The sequence below is a fragment of the Uloborus diversus genome, chromosome 2 (assembly GCF_026930045.1).
Source record: "Uloborus diversus isolate 005 chromosome 2, Udiv.v.3.1, whole genome shotgun sequence".
In the NCBI taxonomy this organism is placed as follows: Eukaryota; Metazoa; Arthropoda; class Arachnida; order Araneae; family Uloboridae; genus Uloborus; species Uloborus diversus.
Window position 1 is genome coordinate 151938479 of NC_072732.1, and position 12694 is coordinate 151951172.

Consider the following 12694-nt stretch of genomic DNA (forward strand, 5'->3'; position numbering starts at 1 on the left):
AATAACAGTTAGACAGTAATATAAATGTCTTGTAACGATTTGAAATTTGTCCAGATTTAAGTTCTATTTCAAATTTTTAAAACCTATGTACTTGCGGTAAATGTTGTACATACCTCACACTGATGCAGGTAGAGAGAGCACGTATTTAAGTTTGTTGCTCTATAGACAGAGTACTCTATAGAGAACATCGAAATTTTAATTTTTAGAAACACAGTCGTCAATAGAGGTGGGAATGCGTCAACTGACTATATTACAGTTATTATTTTAAGTTACGTAAAACATTAAAAATGGAAGTAGGTGGACGCAAACTTTTGGAACGAACTATTTAAAAACCGTTAGCACATTAGTAATCCTAGTATGGTAGTTTATGTGCATGTAATAAATGTCATGCCCCCCTCCCCCCTTGAAAGATAAATTTCAGCTACGCTACTATGCAGAAAAATGATTATTTTGCAATTTATTTGCTATATATTGTTTTTCTTACCCCTGTTCTTTGATAGCTTGGAGCGATTTAGCTTAGTTGAACTGAATTGGGTAAAGACCAGACATAAATCATGAAATGGTATAAAGAAAACATGCATATTGATTTAAGGATTATACAACATTAAATTGTTGAAGATTGTACATGGATAATGAATAAATAATTAATACCTAACTAATTTTGGTATTTTCTGTGCTGTTCATGTGGAAAATAGTGATCAATAATTTCATGCTATCGTTACTGCTACGGAATTACCAATAGTAAGCATGTCAAATGAGTAGAACCGTTGGAGACCACAATGCTTCCCTGCTTTGCAGGGTGCAATTTAAAAAAAGCTGTACAGCAGCATTTCTTTTTCCTTCGGCTTTGTTGCCAAACATGCTCTATGCTAGTTGGGAATCAGCATTAACAGCCAAAGTTGAGAATACTTTTCTTGTTGATTGCATTTAAAATATCCCCTGATAATTATAAGTTGCTAATCATTTTCTTTTGTTTGGAATCAAGGTTCACAAATTTAACAATTACAGTTAATCTTTGAAGAAACTTCATATGGGGCAGTTTTTTACAGGCTTTTCATTCAGACTGATTTCATAACTATACACCAATTCGTTCAAGTAGGAAAGATCAATTTTATGGTTAAAAAAAATAAACTGAAACATCTTTGGATCTTTTTTTAATTCCCAAAACCAGCCTATATGAATTCCTGAGCATCAATTTACCTCTGTGCGAAATTTGGAAGAAATCCAACTAAAACTGGAGATTTGTATAAGGAACACCCACACACAAACCAAGGTTGGTAAAAAAACATTAAAAAAAAAACTTTTTTTGGTTTAAACCGGGTTTATTTGATTTTTTTCACTATTTGTAAGAAAAACTATTTTAGTTAAGAAAATCATAAAGATTTTATCAATCAATTGTTAAGGAATGTTTAATATTCATATTCTTACCTAATATTTTTGTAATTATTAAATAATTATAAGTAAAATCTCGTAATTTCCTTTCATCATATGTAAAGATTTCTATAGGAGAATATTGTTTGAAAATCTTATCGTAACTGTATTTAAAAAAAATACAATACCTAAATGGGCCTTGGTATAAATAATCAAAGAATTAATTTACTGTGATAGTTCAGACATTATTAACTATTACAAATAACCAAGAATAAATTGTTAATTAATTTCCTCATAATCATAGCTATCTATGATAAATAAAAAAATAAAAGTAAAGTTAATATCATACATTCTTAAACATGGAAAGTATTTTGCAGTATCTACAAATGAATCACAAGTCTGATGTACATTACATAATTTTAAAAATCAAAAGATCAATGCATATTTTGTTTAAAACTTTAAAAAAGAGCTACAAATCATGTAATTTATTTACCTAATGTATCAGTGACAACAATTATAGAAACAGGACAAGTAGGTTTTAAGAAAATCATTATGTTTTCAGTTGAAGACATTATTTCTCCTGGTTTAATACATTTAGGAATACATTTTTTTTTTATCAAAGAAAAAAAAATAATTAAAAGCCTCAGTATGAAAATACTTTTTTAACATATTTTAATAATGAAGACTGTTATAAAAAATAATGATTATTGATTCTTCCACCATTCATAAATGAGACTTCTTTTATTATATTGGGATAAAAAAAGTTCTTTGAAAGGTGAAAATTTGGCATTAATTTTTTTTCAACAAGGACACTGAGCTACATGAATATTTTCTGTTTTTGTAATTTTATCTATTTTCTTTTCTTGCTCCGACTGCATTGTCTATCGGGAATGCAGGTATAAGCAGAATTTATGCCTAGTTAATGCTTAGTTCTTGGACTTCTTTAGTTATTTTTTTTTTCTCTTGTCATTTAAATATTCTAGCGTTAAGATTCATATACCCTATGCATCGCTTCAATGCTACATAATCTATCTCAATAAATCTTAAGTAATCGAGCAAATTAGGTAGTAAATGAAGTTTTGGTTGAAATATGCTTTTTGGACTATTTTAAAATGCAAAAAGACTGAAAAAAGAGCTACTTGGATTTTTTTTCCCCATGTAATTTTAGAAAAACTTATTTGGTCTCCCTTGTATATTTATGTACCTAATAGGAAAGCTGCATTAATTTTAAAAAAGAAGAAAAGAAAAGAAAAGCTATTTAACAAACTTGCTAAATTTAGCTTAAAAATATGTTTCTAAATTTACTGTAATTTATTTATATAGCTTTGCTAGTTACTTTGCATCAAGTAGATTTTACTCTTTGCAATCATATGTAAAATTCATGAAAACATTTGGGGGAAAATGATGAAGTTTAAAAAAAAAAAACAATTTTGGGAAAAAAAAAAAAGCATGGTTTTCTTTAAAAAACCACTTGGTTTAAATCATGGCTTAAACCAAACAACCCTGACAAAAACACACACAAACATACATCCATTTTTGTCTATATAGATTTAGTGTCGCCTATAATTTCTAAAATGCAATTTTAAAAATAAATACATGAAACTTCCATATCTTTTAAAAGTATTCATCTCATATTAATAGCTTAAATATCAATTTAACTCAGTAATTTCATTTAAACAAGTTAGTATATAAAAGAAGCAGTCGAAAACTTTGTACAATGAAATAAGTAAAACTATATGATGATGTGTATACATGGTACAAATAAAATCAATTAAAAAAAGTTAAAAATCTCTGCAAGCAGCTGTTTCGGGGCTATAAAACAAACCCTTCATCAGTGCATAAAAGAACGATGTAACACAAAGACAAACACCGGACAAATGAACGAGAAAAAGTCAGGAGGATGTGTAAATAGACTGGAAGTGGCTGGAACCGGAAGTGGGACGTCAACAGAAAACAGCAAGGACATCTGTCAGGGGCGTAGCTAGGGGTTGGGGTTGGGGGACAAAACCCCCCCTGAAATGTTTGTCTCAAAAAAAAAGAGAAAGAGAAAAGAGAAGAGAAAGAAAAAAAAAGAAAAAGAAAAAAATCAAAACGACATTTTTCTGAGTAACAAAGGTCAAAAATTCACTTCGTCCCCCCCCCCTCCCAATGACATTGATAATCTGCTACATGAGTGACCCTCAAGCATAAAGATGCCTCCCTCTGCTGCGACAATTTTTGATAATTGACTGAAATTTGACACTTCGCTTTAGAAATGAGATTGATTTGTTAAATCCACGTATATGTAGCCTTTCTTCGTCATTCATTCCGGAAATTGTTAAATATGTTTAATTTTATGAGTGACGCAGTGGGAATATTGCATACAGTCGAATCTGTATATTTCGAATTTCACAGGAAAGAAAAAAATCGGGATAAAGAGGTTTTGAGATACGGGGGCTTTAAGAAACGTTATAGAAATTTGGAATATGATGGTGAAAATTTGAAATCGATACTAAAGACAATGTGGGTTGTTGATTAAAACTCCTCTGTATTAGTTTAGTTAGTTGAAAAAATCTTATACTTTCTTTTTACTCGTATCATTTCGGTTTTCTAAGGAATCACAATTTTAAGGAAGAGAGCAACCAAAGAACAGTACTAATCCAGATAGCAGAGTGAAATGGCTTTTAACTTGAATGATCATTAACCATGAACTTGAAATGTTCATCTTAAATGTCAAACCTATGAATTTCACCCCTTTACTCTTCTTCTAAAAAATCTCTTTAAAAATTTCTTTGCTTTTGTTTTGTTTGACACAAGTTTCGGACTTGAGGCACTCCATTCCAAAGTATGTAAGATTCACCTCCCTCTTATTTTGTTAATACTAAAAAAGTTTATACACACACACACACACATATATATATATATATATATATTGTAACGGATTCGGTGCGACTTCCACTTTCTTGAAATGAAGACACACAGGGTTCGTACGGGTCATGGAAATCCTGGAAAGTCATGGAAAAAAAATAACAGAATTTCAGACCTGGAAAAGTCATGGAAAATTGAAATTTGCATTGAAAGTCATGGAAATTTATTCCAAGTCATGAAAAAATGTCCTGGACAAAGAGAATAAGGAACAGTAGCTAAAGGAGCATTAGAAATCTTGAGTGATTCAACAGTATAGCACATAAAAGCTATTAAAAGTGGAAAATTGAATGATCCAAAAATCAAATCTGAATTTTGAAATCTCATTGCATCCACTTCTTTCGCAGCCGCTTGTCATTTTTTGTGATATTTGTGTCTCTATTTCTCTCATGTGATTTCTTGTTTTTACTTATTTTTTTTTTATGTCTTTTGATATTACTTTCTTTTTACTCATTCAAAGTCATTTTTTGTTTATTTTCATCTTCAAAATGTTTTATCCAATGGTATTTGGTGATTTGTTTTTGGAAGATCTATTTTGAAAATTTTTTCGACCTCTTATTAATTTTATTATTTTTTAATTGAATCAATCTAATCACCATATTTTGTACCGAGCTGAAAAGGAATATAAGACTTTTGGCATGTTTAACAGATGTCTTAAAATTTGGTTAGGGAGAAATAGCTTGCAAAATGATTTATAACAGCTTTATACGTCTAAACCCAATAAAATATATTTTGATTAAATTTTTATTCGTATATTTTCTTTCTATTGGTAGCTTTAGTAACTTTTACTTAAAAGAATAATTATGAAATCAGTGAAACATTTTCAATGTATGTGAGTAACTCTTGGAACGATATCAACAGAAACTTTTTTGAATGAACGAAGTTGTTCAAATGAACAAGTTCAGTGTACAGGTAAAAAAAATAAAAGATTTTCTGATGAACAGGGTCATTAAAAAGAATGACTTCTCTTAATTCAAAGGGAAACTGCTTCTTTGCCTGTAGGGTTGTTTATTTTACCTGGCCACAATCACATAAAAGAAAAATTTTGGCAACGGAAAATAAACAGCCCTTAAGGCTACTAAGCAGTCTTTGTTCATGAATCATACTGTAAATTCTGATCTGTTTCAGCATTGATTGGGTTAGATTGTGACATGTGAGGATTTTTTATTTTGTAAAAATATAATAATATTGATAATAAGAAAAAATGCATTCCGTTTGAAACATTAAATTTTTTCTCCCTACTTTAGAGAAAATGATCTTGAATATTTGCCTCTTCGGTTGTGGATTGGCTTGTGGACCGCATTTATTTTGATAGTCCTGGTTGCTTTCGATGCTAGTGCATTAGTTTGTTATATTACTCGTTTCACAGAAGAAAATTTTGCTACTTTAATTTCTCTAATATTTATTTATAAATCAGTTGAAAAGGTAAGCTTTCTATTTAATTATCACACTTTACAAGTATTATTAATGAAAAAAACATCTACTGATGAATGCATTATTATTTATGATTTCTTGAATGTAATGTAAATATTATTCTTTAAATGGTCAGTGTTGGTTTTGTTATTTTTGTTTAGTTTTAAGAAATTTGAATTATTAGACTGCATCAGAGGCTTTTCTAAGCATAGTTCAACTAAAATTTCTTTAAATTACTAATTGTTTTTTAGCAAATATTTTACTTTATTTATTTTTTTGTTTCTTTATTTTTTATTTTTGTAAACTCTTTTCAGAATGTATAATTGAAAAAAATTAACTTGTTGGCTACTTAGTCGCTTTCACTAAAGTTACACTGCTGTAAATAAGTATTCAAAGTTATGGAAAATAAAGTTGTTTAACCCTTTTACCATCCTCGATTGTCTGTGAAATTTTATAAATAATGCTCTAGACGCTTTGTGGACGACGAAGAGATTAGACTTGAATGTTAATGGAAGCAATATTTTTACGCCTTAAAAAAAATTCATTGCACTTGTCTAAAAGCAGAAGTGCTGTGAAGAAATCTGCGCTCTCGCTCATCCTATGTATGAGTGCTCTTTTAATACACAATAAAAGCAACAATAATAATCAGGAGATGTTTCAGATATAACTTTTTTGAAGTTCTCAGTTTAATAAGCAAGTAATTTTACATGTTGAATGATATTTCCATATTCATATAATGATTAACAATTATTTTTTGGTAACTTGAGAAAGTATACATTTAAAATTTATAATAATTTTAAAACTTTATGTGCAAACATATTTTAAATGTTTTTGGAGCATGTGAGTTGTATTATTAACTCTCATAAAAATGTTGTGCAATTTTATTAAGGAAACATTAATTAAGTTTTTTTTAAGGTAAACCACCAGTTGTTGACACCTGCAATAGTAGTTGACACTTATATAAAAGAAAAAAAACTAAGAAAAATTTTAAATTGTACAGAATTTTTTTTAAAAAAATGGTATTTAAATTTGTTATGCTTACCTTTCAGCATTTTTTAACTTCTTTTTTTTTGGGGGGGGGGGGGAGGGGGGAGTACCTGTGTGTTCTCTTGATAATTTATTTTTATTTGTAAGTGTTAACTGCCAGTGGTTTTACCCTACTTTTTATATTAGAGATTGAGATGTTCCAAGCTGCCAGACATGAAGTTTACCAATTTGGAGCACTTTCTTGGTTACTTTCTTGGAGCAGTGTGATGTGTATATTTACTGTTCATTGAAAATGTGTGTAGAAGAATGTTTTACTGTATGGAGTAAAATATTGTGTATGAGAAACAGAAATTTTTGTCTCTGTCTTGATTTCACTCCCTTTTTGCCAAGCATTTATTCCCTTGATATTGCTGTGAACCATACCAGTGCTTATCAAGAGAATGTTTTTATTATTACAATAGATGCTTGAAAATCCGAGTCTCGAAATCTCGAGGTTATGTTTAATTCAAAGTGCTTTATTTTTATTTTCAGGTTTTTTTGTAAAAGAAAAATAACTAAAAAGTGATTTGCATTAAAATCTGAAAATCAAAATAGTTTGCTACTGCATAATATTTACCTTACTACAAAAAAAATAAAAATAAAATAAGGTATTTAGAGGTGGATGTCAACAACACTTGTCAGATAGTACGAAATATTCATTGACTACTAGGGATAAATACGAAAAAAAGATTTCAAACTAATATTGTTTTGACACAAAGTACAAATAGAAATCCTTTTTGGAATATCTGATTGCAGTGAACAAGAAAAGTAAAAACTTGTGTCTATGAAATTTTACCCTTTTGTGACTTAACATTTTTGTAGTGTGCGAAGTACTTGTACTTTGATATCGCATATACATACTTACAACTTTCAGGATAAAACTGATCTAAATAGATTTGGAGACAGGGCTATTTCACAGTATTTTTTCCCAACGTAGAGCTCACAACATGGCTTTTTTTATGCCATAACTAAGGAATGAACTAATGTTTTTCTTTACAAAATTGAGATAGATGTGGTGTTCGTATAGTTGGAAGTTCAGTTCATTGGAGTTGCGATAATCACTCTGTATTGTGTAATAGCATTCAAGGCAAATTCTAAATTACATTACTTTAATTGAGTGAAATGTTCTCCAATAAGTGTACTACATTTAAAGAAATTGTACAGAAGTTTTCTCTTTGTATGAAATCACTTTTTGTTAAAACAAAAGCAATCTTTAATTATCAAAAGCTCAAAATGAATTGGTAAAAAATAACGATTTGTTCTTCAAATTATTTTCAATTAACATTTTATTATGAGGAATTAGCACTTTTTGCACAACATTGCAGAGCATTTTTTAACATAGGAACTGCGCGACACCAATGTCGCCTAGTGAAAAAAATCTGTCGCCTAGAAGATGCGAAATCAAACCACTGGGCGACACTGGAAAATCTATAATTGGTACACTCATTTTTGTAAACAGATTTCAAATCTTTGTAAAAATCTTAGGAAAACCCTTGCCTTCTTAAAAAAATAAAAAAACCGTCGACTCGTACATGACGAAAGCCTTCTTTTTCTACCCTTGGGGACCGGCCCACCACGCACTCGGCGCCAGATTAAGCAATCGATTAGCACCCCACCTCATTAGCTCTTTCATTGATGATAGCCGATAACCATTTCACGTCTATCTGTGTACAGGGTACAGGACCCTGCAGGGACACTACTTGTTGGGACGGGACGGCAATAAAAGCAGTTTGCGGAACGAAAACAGCGGTTTTTCATTCAAAGATGCAAAGAGAGAGAGGTATTTTTTCGAAAGAAAAGCCGAAGGCTGAAGGACCGGGGTTGTTTCCTGGAATTCTTTTCAGTAATTTTTGCTTTAGGGTAACTGAGGATTATACCACACCTACCACTTCCTTTTTTATGGCTTTTCGAATAAAAGGGATTCGCGCGTTGAAACTTGTAGGCACTGGCAATCTATTTATTTTTTCTCCAGTTTCGAGACAACAGGACTGAAGAATGATGGAGTCATTTGTAACACGTTTTAGCTGTAATTAAAAATCCTTTTAAAGTTATAATGAAATTGAAACTCATTTTGATGATTCAAACAAAGGATTTTTAAGGATAAGTTTGGTTCGTAAGAAAATTTACTTATTTCAAAAATTTTACTTTAATTATCCATTACCGCTTTTAATTTGTAAAACTGTTTTTGAGACATTTGTTATTTATACTATCATTTCCAGGGCCCGGATTTACATTTTAGTTAAAACCTATTGCTTATCACGAAAAGTTGTGTGAGTTGTCGTTCCTAAAAAAATGAAAATACTTGAAAAATCAAATTTCATTTTCAAATGCTTGAAATTTTACAAAAATGTGGCTACAAGCCTTGAATTTTAAAATTTCTAAGAAATTGGAGTTGATAAGGAGGAGTGCCAAAATATGTTAAATTCAGTGTGTGCTTCAATGGAATGCCGGACATCACATAAGGTCCAGATCCAAAACGTCCATGGACATAACGTCCAGTTCCAAAACATCCGAGGGACATAACGTCCAGCGGACATAACGTCCAACGGACACAATGTCCGACGGACAATAGGTCCGAAGACAGAACTTTCACATTTTTGGACCCAGCTAGGACATAACCTCCAGTTTTAGAAGTTTATTTCTTGAACTTCTCAATTAATTACATGATTTGCCACTGAACAATAGGTTTCATGGAAATTATACTCTTAGCAGTGGTGCACACAGAAATTTTGCAAGGGGAGGGTCCATAGTTAAAAGTCCCATTTTCATATCATATCCCAATATGCCGTCAAACATATTGACTTGATTTTATTGATTTTTGAGAGCAAAAAGAGTAAAAAATAAATTATTGAATAAATAATTAGCACTAATTAATAAAAAATATTAATAACAGGTACTTAAATTACCAGAAAGCAAACGAATTTATGCAATGTATTTACTTTTATCATTGTTCAAAATGAAAACAGATGCCCAAATTCAAGTATAAGAAGCATCAGATCTGAAGAACAAGAAAAATCTCATTTTAACCTGTAATTACAAAACTAAAAACATTATTATTACTCTGTTTTCATTTACAGTCACCCATAGTCTGCCTCTATAGGTTTACAAAACATCGTAGAATAAAATTTAGTTTTCTAGTTCATTTTTCGATTTTATTTATAACTTCATCAGTGTGTGATGGTGACATTGCTTGAATTCAGCAGTACAAGAACGCATTAAACGCACATTATACATAGTACTATTTAAGTATGTTTTTAGCCTTCTCAAAGTCGAGAAACATCTCTCGCTTGTGCAATTCGTTACAAGAAATGTACACATTTTCTAAAACATCTTTTAACAAGAGGATTTTTTTCCCTATTATGAGAACTGAAATTCTTGTTTTCTTTGTTTGGAAATATTTTGTGTATAAAGTACATCGAATCATAATCAGTTGAAATAAGAAAAATGCAAGAGCTATGGGAGGGGTCCGGACCCCCTGGACCCCTCCCTTGTGTGCGCCACTGACTCTTAGCATCGTTCATTATTCCATCAAACTCTATTCCCTTGTGTGTGTGTGTGTGTGTGTGTGTGCGCGAGGGGGGGGGGTTGCTCCTAACATTGGATTAAAGTATATTCATAAAAAGAAGTATGCTTCAATTTTATTTCTTACTAAGCATATAAATTATGAATTGTTCAAATGGGCAGTATGTTACTCTCTTGCTACCTATTTTCTAAGTGTGTACCCTATTTCTTTTAAAGCACTTTGTAGATAGGTTTCAGAGGTGATTAAAAACTAACTGTATCGAAAGTCCATGAGAGCAAGTAACAATGCATCATACTTTCTTCTCCCTCGCTCTATCTCTCTGTCGACTGCCTCATTGATGTGTCGACCCCTAATAAAATGTTACTGTGTACTATCTCAACTTGCAAGAGTACATAATTTAAAAAAAGTTTTGTTTGCCTATTTTTCCCCGAATATTTTCGATTCCAATCTTCCTTTATATGGCTTCAAACTGCAGAATTTTACTAGATTTTTTTTTTTCAAAATTCCCTCTGGGTGAACCCCCGGTACCCCTAAATTGGGATCCCTGCATCATTCTCTTAATGCTATTCCCCTTCTTAAGGGAAATCCAAAAAGGCAGGCAAATACACATCGAAAAAACACAAAAAAAAAAAGAAATAAAGGAAGAAAGAAAAGAGCATAACTTTATGTGTCTCAGGGGAAAAGACAAATATAGAGCAAAAAAAAAAAATCATTAATAATTTGCTTTTTTAAAAAATATAGCAGTCTTTGTATTTGCGTATGTTCCATTGTAGCACCTAAACTATTTATCCGACTTTCATGAATAAGTGTCAATTGATTCGTTATTATGGCTCAAGTAACGTACGCTATCAATCGACTTCAACAATAGGAGGAGTTGATTTCACCTTGCAAAACTCGATTTTAAATGATTTTTTTAGCACGGGTTTTAAATAAATTTATTAATAACCCGACTAAGGGAACAAAGGGTAAGAAACAAGTTTGGTGTTGATTACTATTATAGTCTTATGAAGTTAAATCAATCTTTTATTGTTTAAATTTTATATCAGCTTCATGTAATAGCAATAAATTAAGTTTACCTTTTAAGTTTTAAGTTAATGATATTCTTGTATATCAAACTAAAATGCTTACCGTAAATTACTCACGCTATTATTTTTCGTCCATCTTAGATTAAAACGGAAAATATTTAAGTAAAATAAAAGAATAAAAAACTGAAAACCGACTACGGCAAAAAAAAAAAAAAAAAAATTATTTGAATTTTGACATCTTGAATTCAAATTATGTTTTTCGCAATCACGAGTACGTGTGTGTTTGTGTGTGGGGGTATGTGTTTGTGTGTATGGGTTTTGTGTATGTGGGCATGTGTGTTTGTGTCTGTGTGCTGGCATAAGTGTGTGGGTAGTTGTGTGTAATGAATGTGTGTGTGTGGGAGGGGGTATGTGTATGTGTGTGTAGGCATATGTGTTTGTGTCTGTGTGCAGGCATGAATGTGTGGGTAATTGTGTGTATGTGTGTGTATGTTTTTGTGTGTGTATGTGTGGGTGTCTGTATGTATGCGTGTGTGTATGTGGTTGTGTATGTGTGCGTGTGTGTGTAGATGTGTATGTATGCGCGTGTGTGTAGGACATGGATGCAACCTGGAGACGGCTTTCGCTATTGGAGCAGCATCGTGAGGAGCCCGTTGACGGTGATGGTGCGGAGGGTGGCGGGGGGGGGGGGGAAATCAAAGGAACATCAAAAACAGTCAAGTGAGAACAATAAGCAATCGTGATTGCTCAAAAAAAAAAAACTAAAAGATAAGAAACAAGGTAAGTGCTGTTTAATACCATCGTCCTATTGAGTAAAACCAGTAATTTGATAGGTTAGATATTCCTGTTTATTTAGTTCTATTGAAATCCTCTGCCACTTTCGCATTAATAACTAATTCAATTTAAATAACGTAGTCGTGCGGTATAGTGGAACTGTAGTTGAGAACGCACGACAACGGCATTTGAATTGAATTATAATGTTATTAATGCGAAAGTGGCAGAGGATTTCAATAGAACTAAATAAACAGGAGTATCTAACCTATCAAATTACTGGTTTTACTCAATAGGACGATGATATTAAACAGCACCTACCTTGTTTCTTATCTTTTAGATTTTTTTTTTTTTTTTTGCCGTAGTCGGGTTTCAGTTTTTTTATCTTTTATTTTTTACAGCTACAATTTCCGAGGGAGTGCTCCAAACCTCTTCTCCCCTACCATTATCAAAGACAAGTAGAATGCATCTTTAAGAATGCAAATTAGAAAAATTTCTTGTGGCGGGCCCTTGAATCACTCCTCCACGTCATATCACAAAAAGAGCGTATTGAACTCCGTTTTTAGCACTACAATTGCAGAAAAAAATCCGCCTGACAACCCCGAACCACCCTCCTCTAAACATTATTGGACATAATGTTTGTGTTTTGAACGTTTCAATT

At 31.6% G+C, this 12694-nt stretch overlaps 1 protein-coding gene across 1 annotated transcript in view; it reads left to right on the forward strand.

Annotated features, from left to right (window-relative positions):
- Positions 1 to 12694, forward strand: part of LOC129216084 (electroneutral sodium bicarbonate exchanger 1-like) — a 303250-nt gene that overhangs the window by 248199 nt on the left and 42357 nt on the right. The window contains exon 13 of the mRNA XM_054850233.1: positions 5523 to 5700. Coding sequence (XP_054706208.1) covers positions 5523 to 5700 — 178 coding nt within the window. The remainder of the gene's footprint in view (positions 1 to 5522; positions 5701 to 12694) is intronic.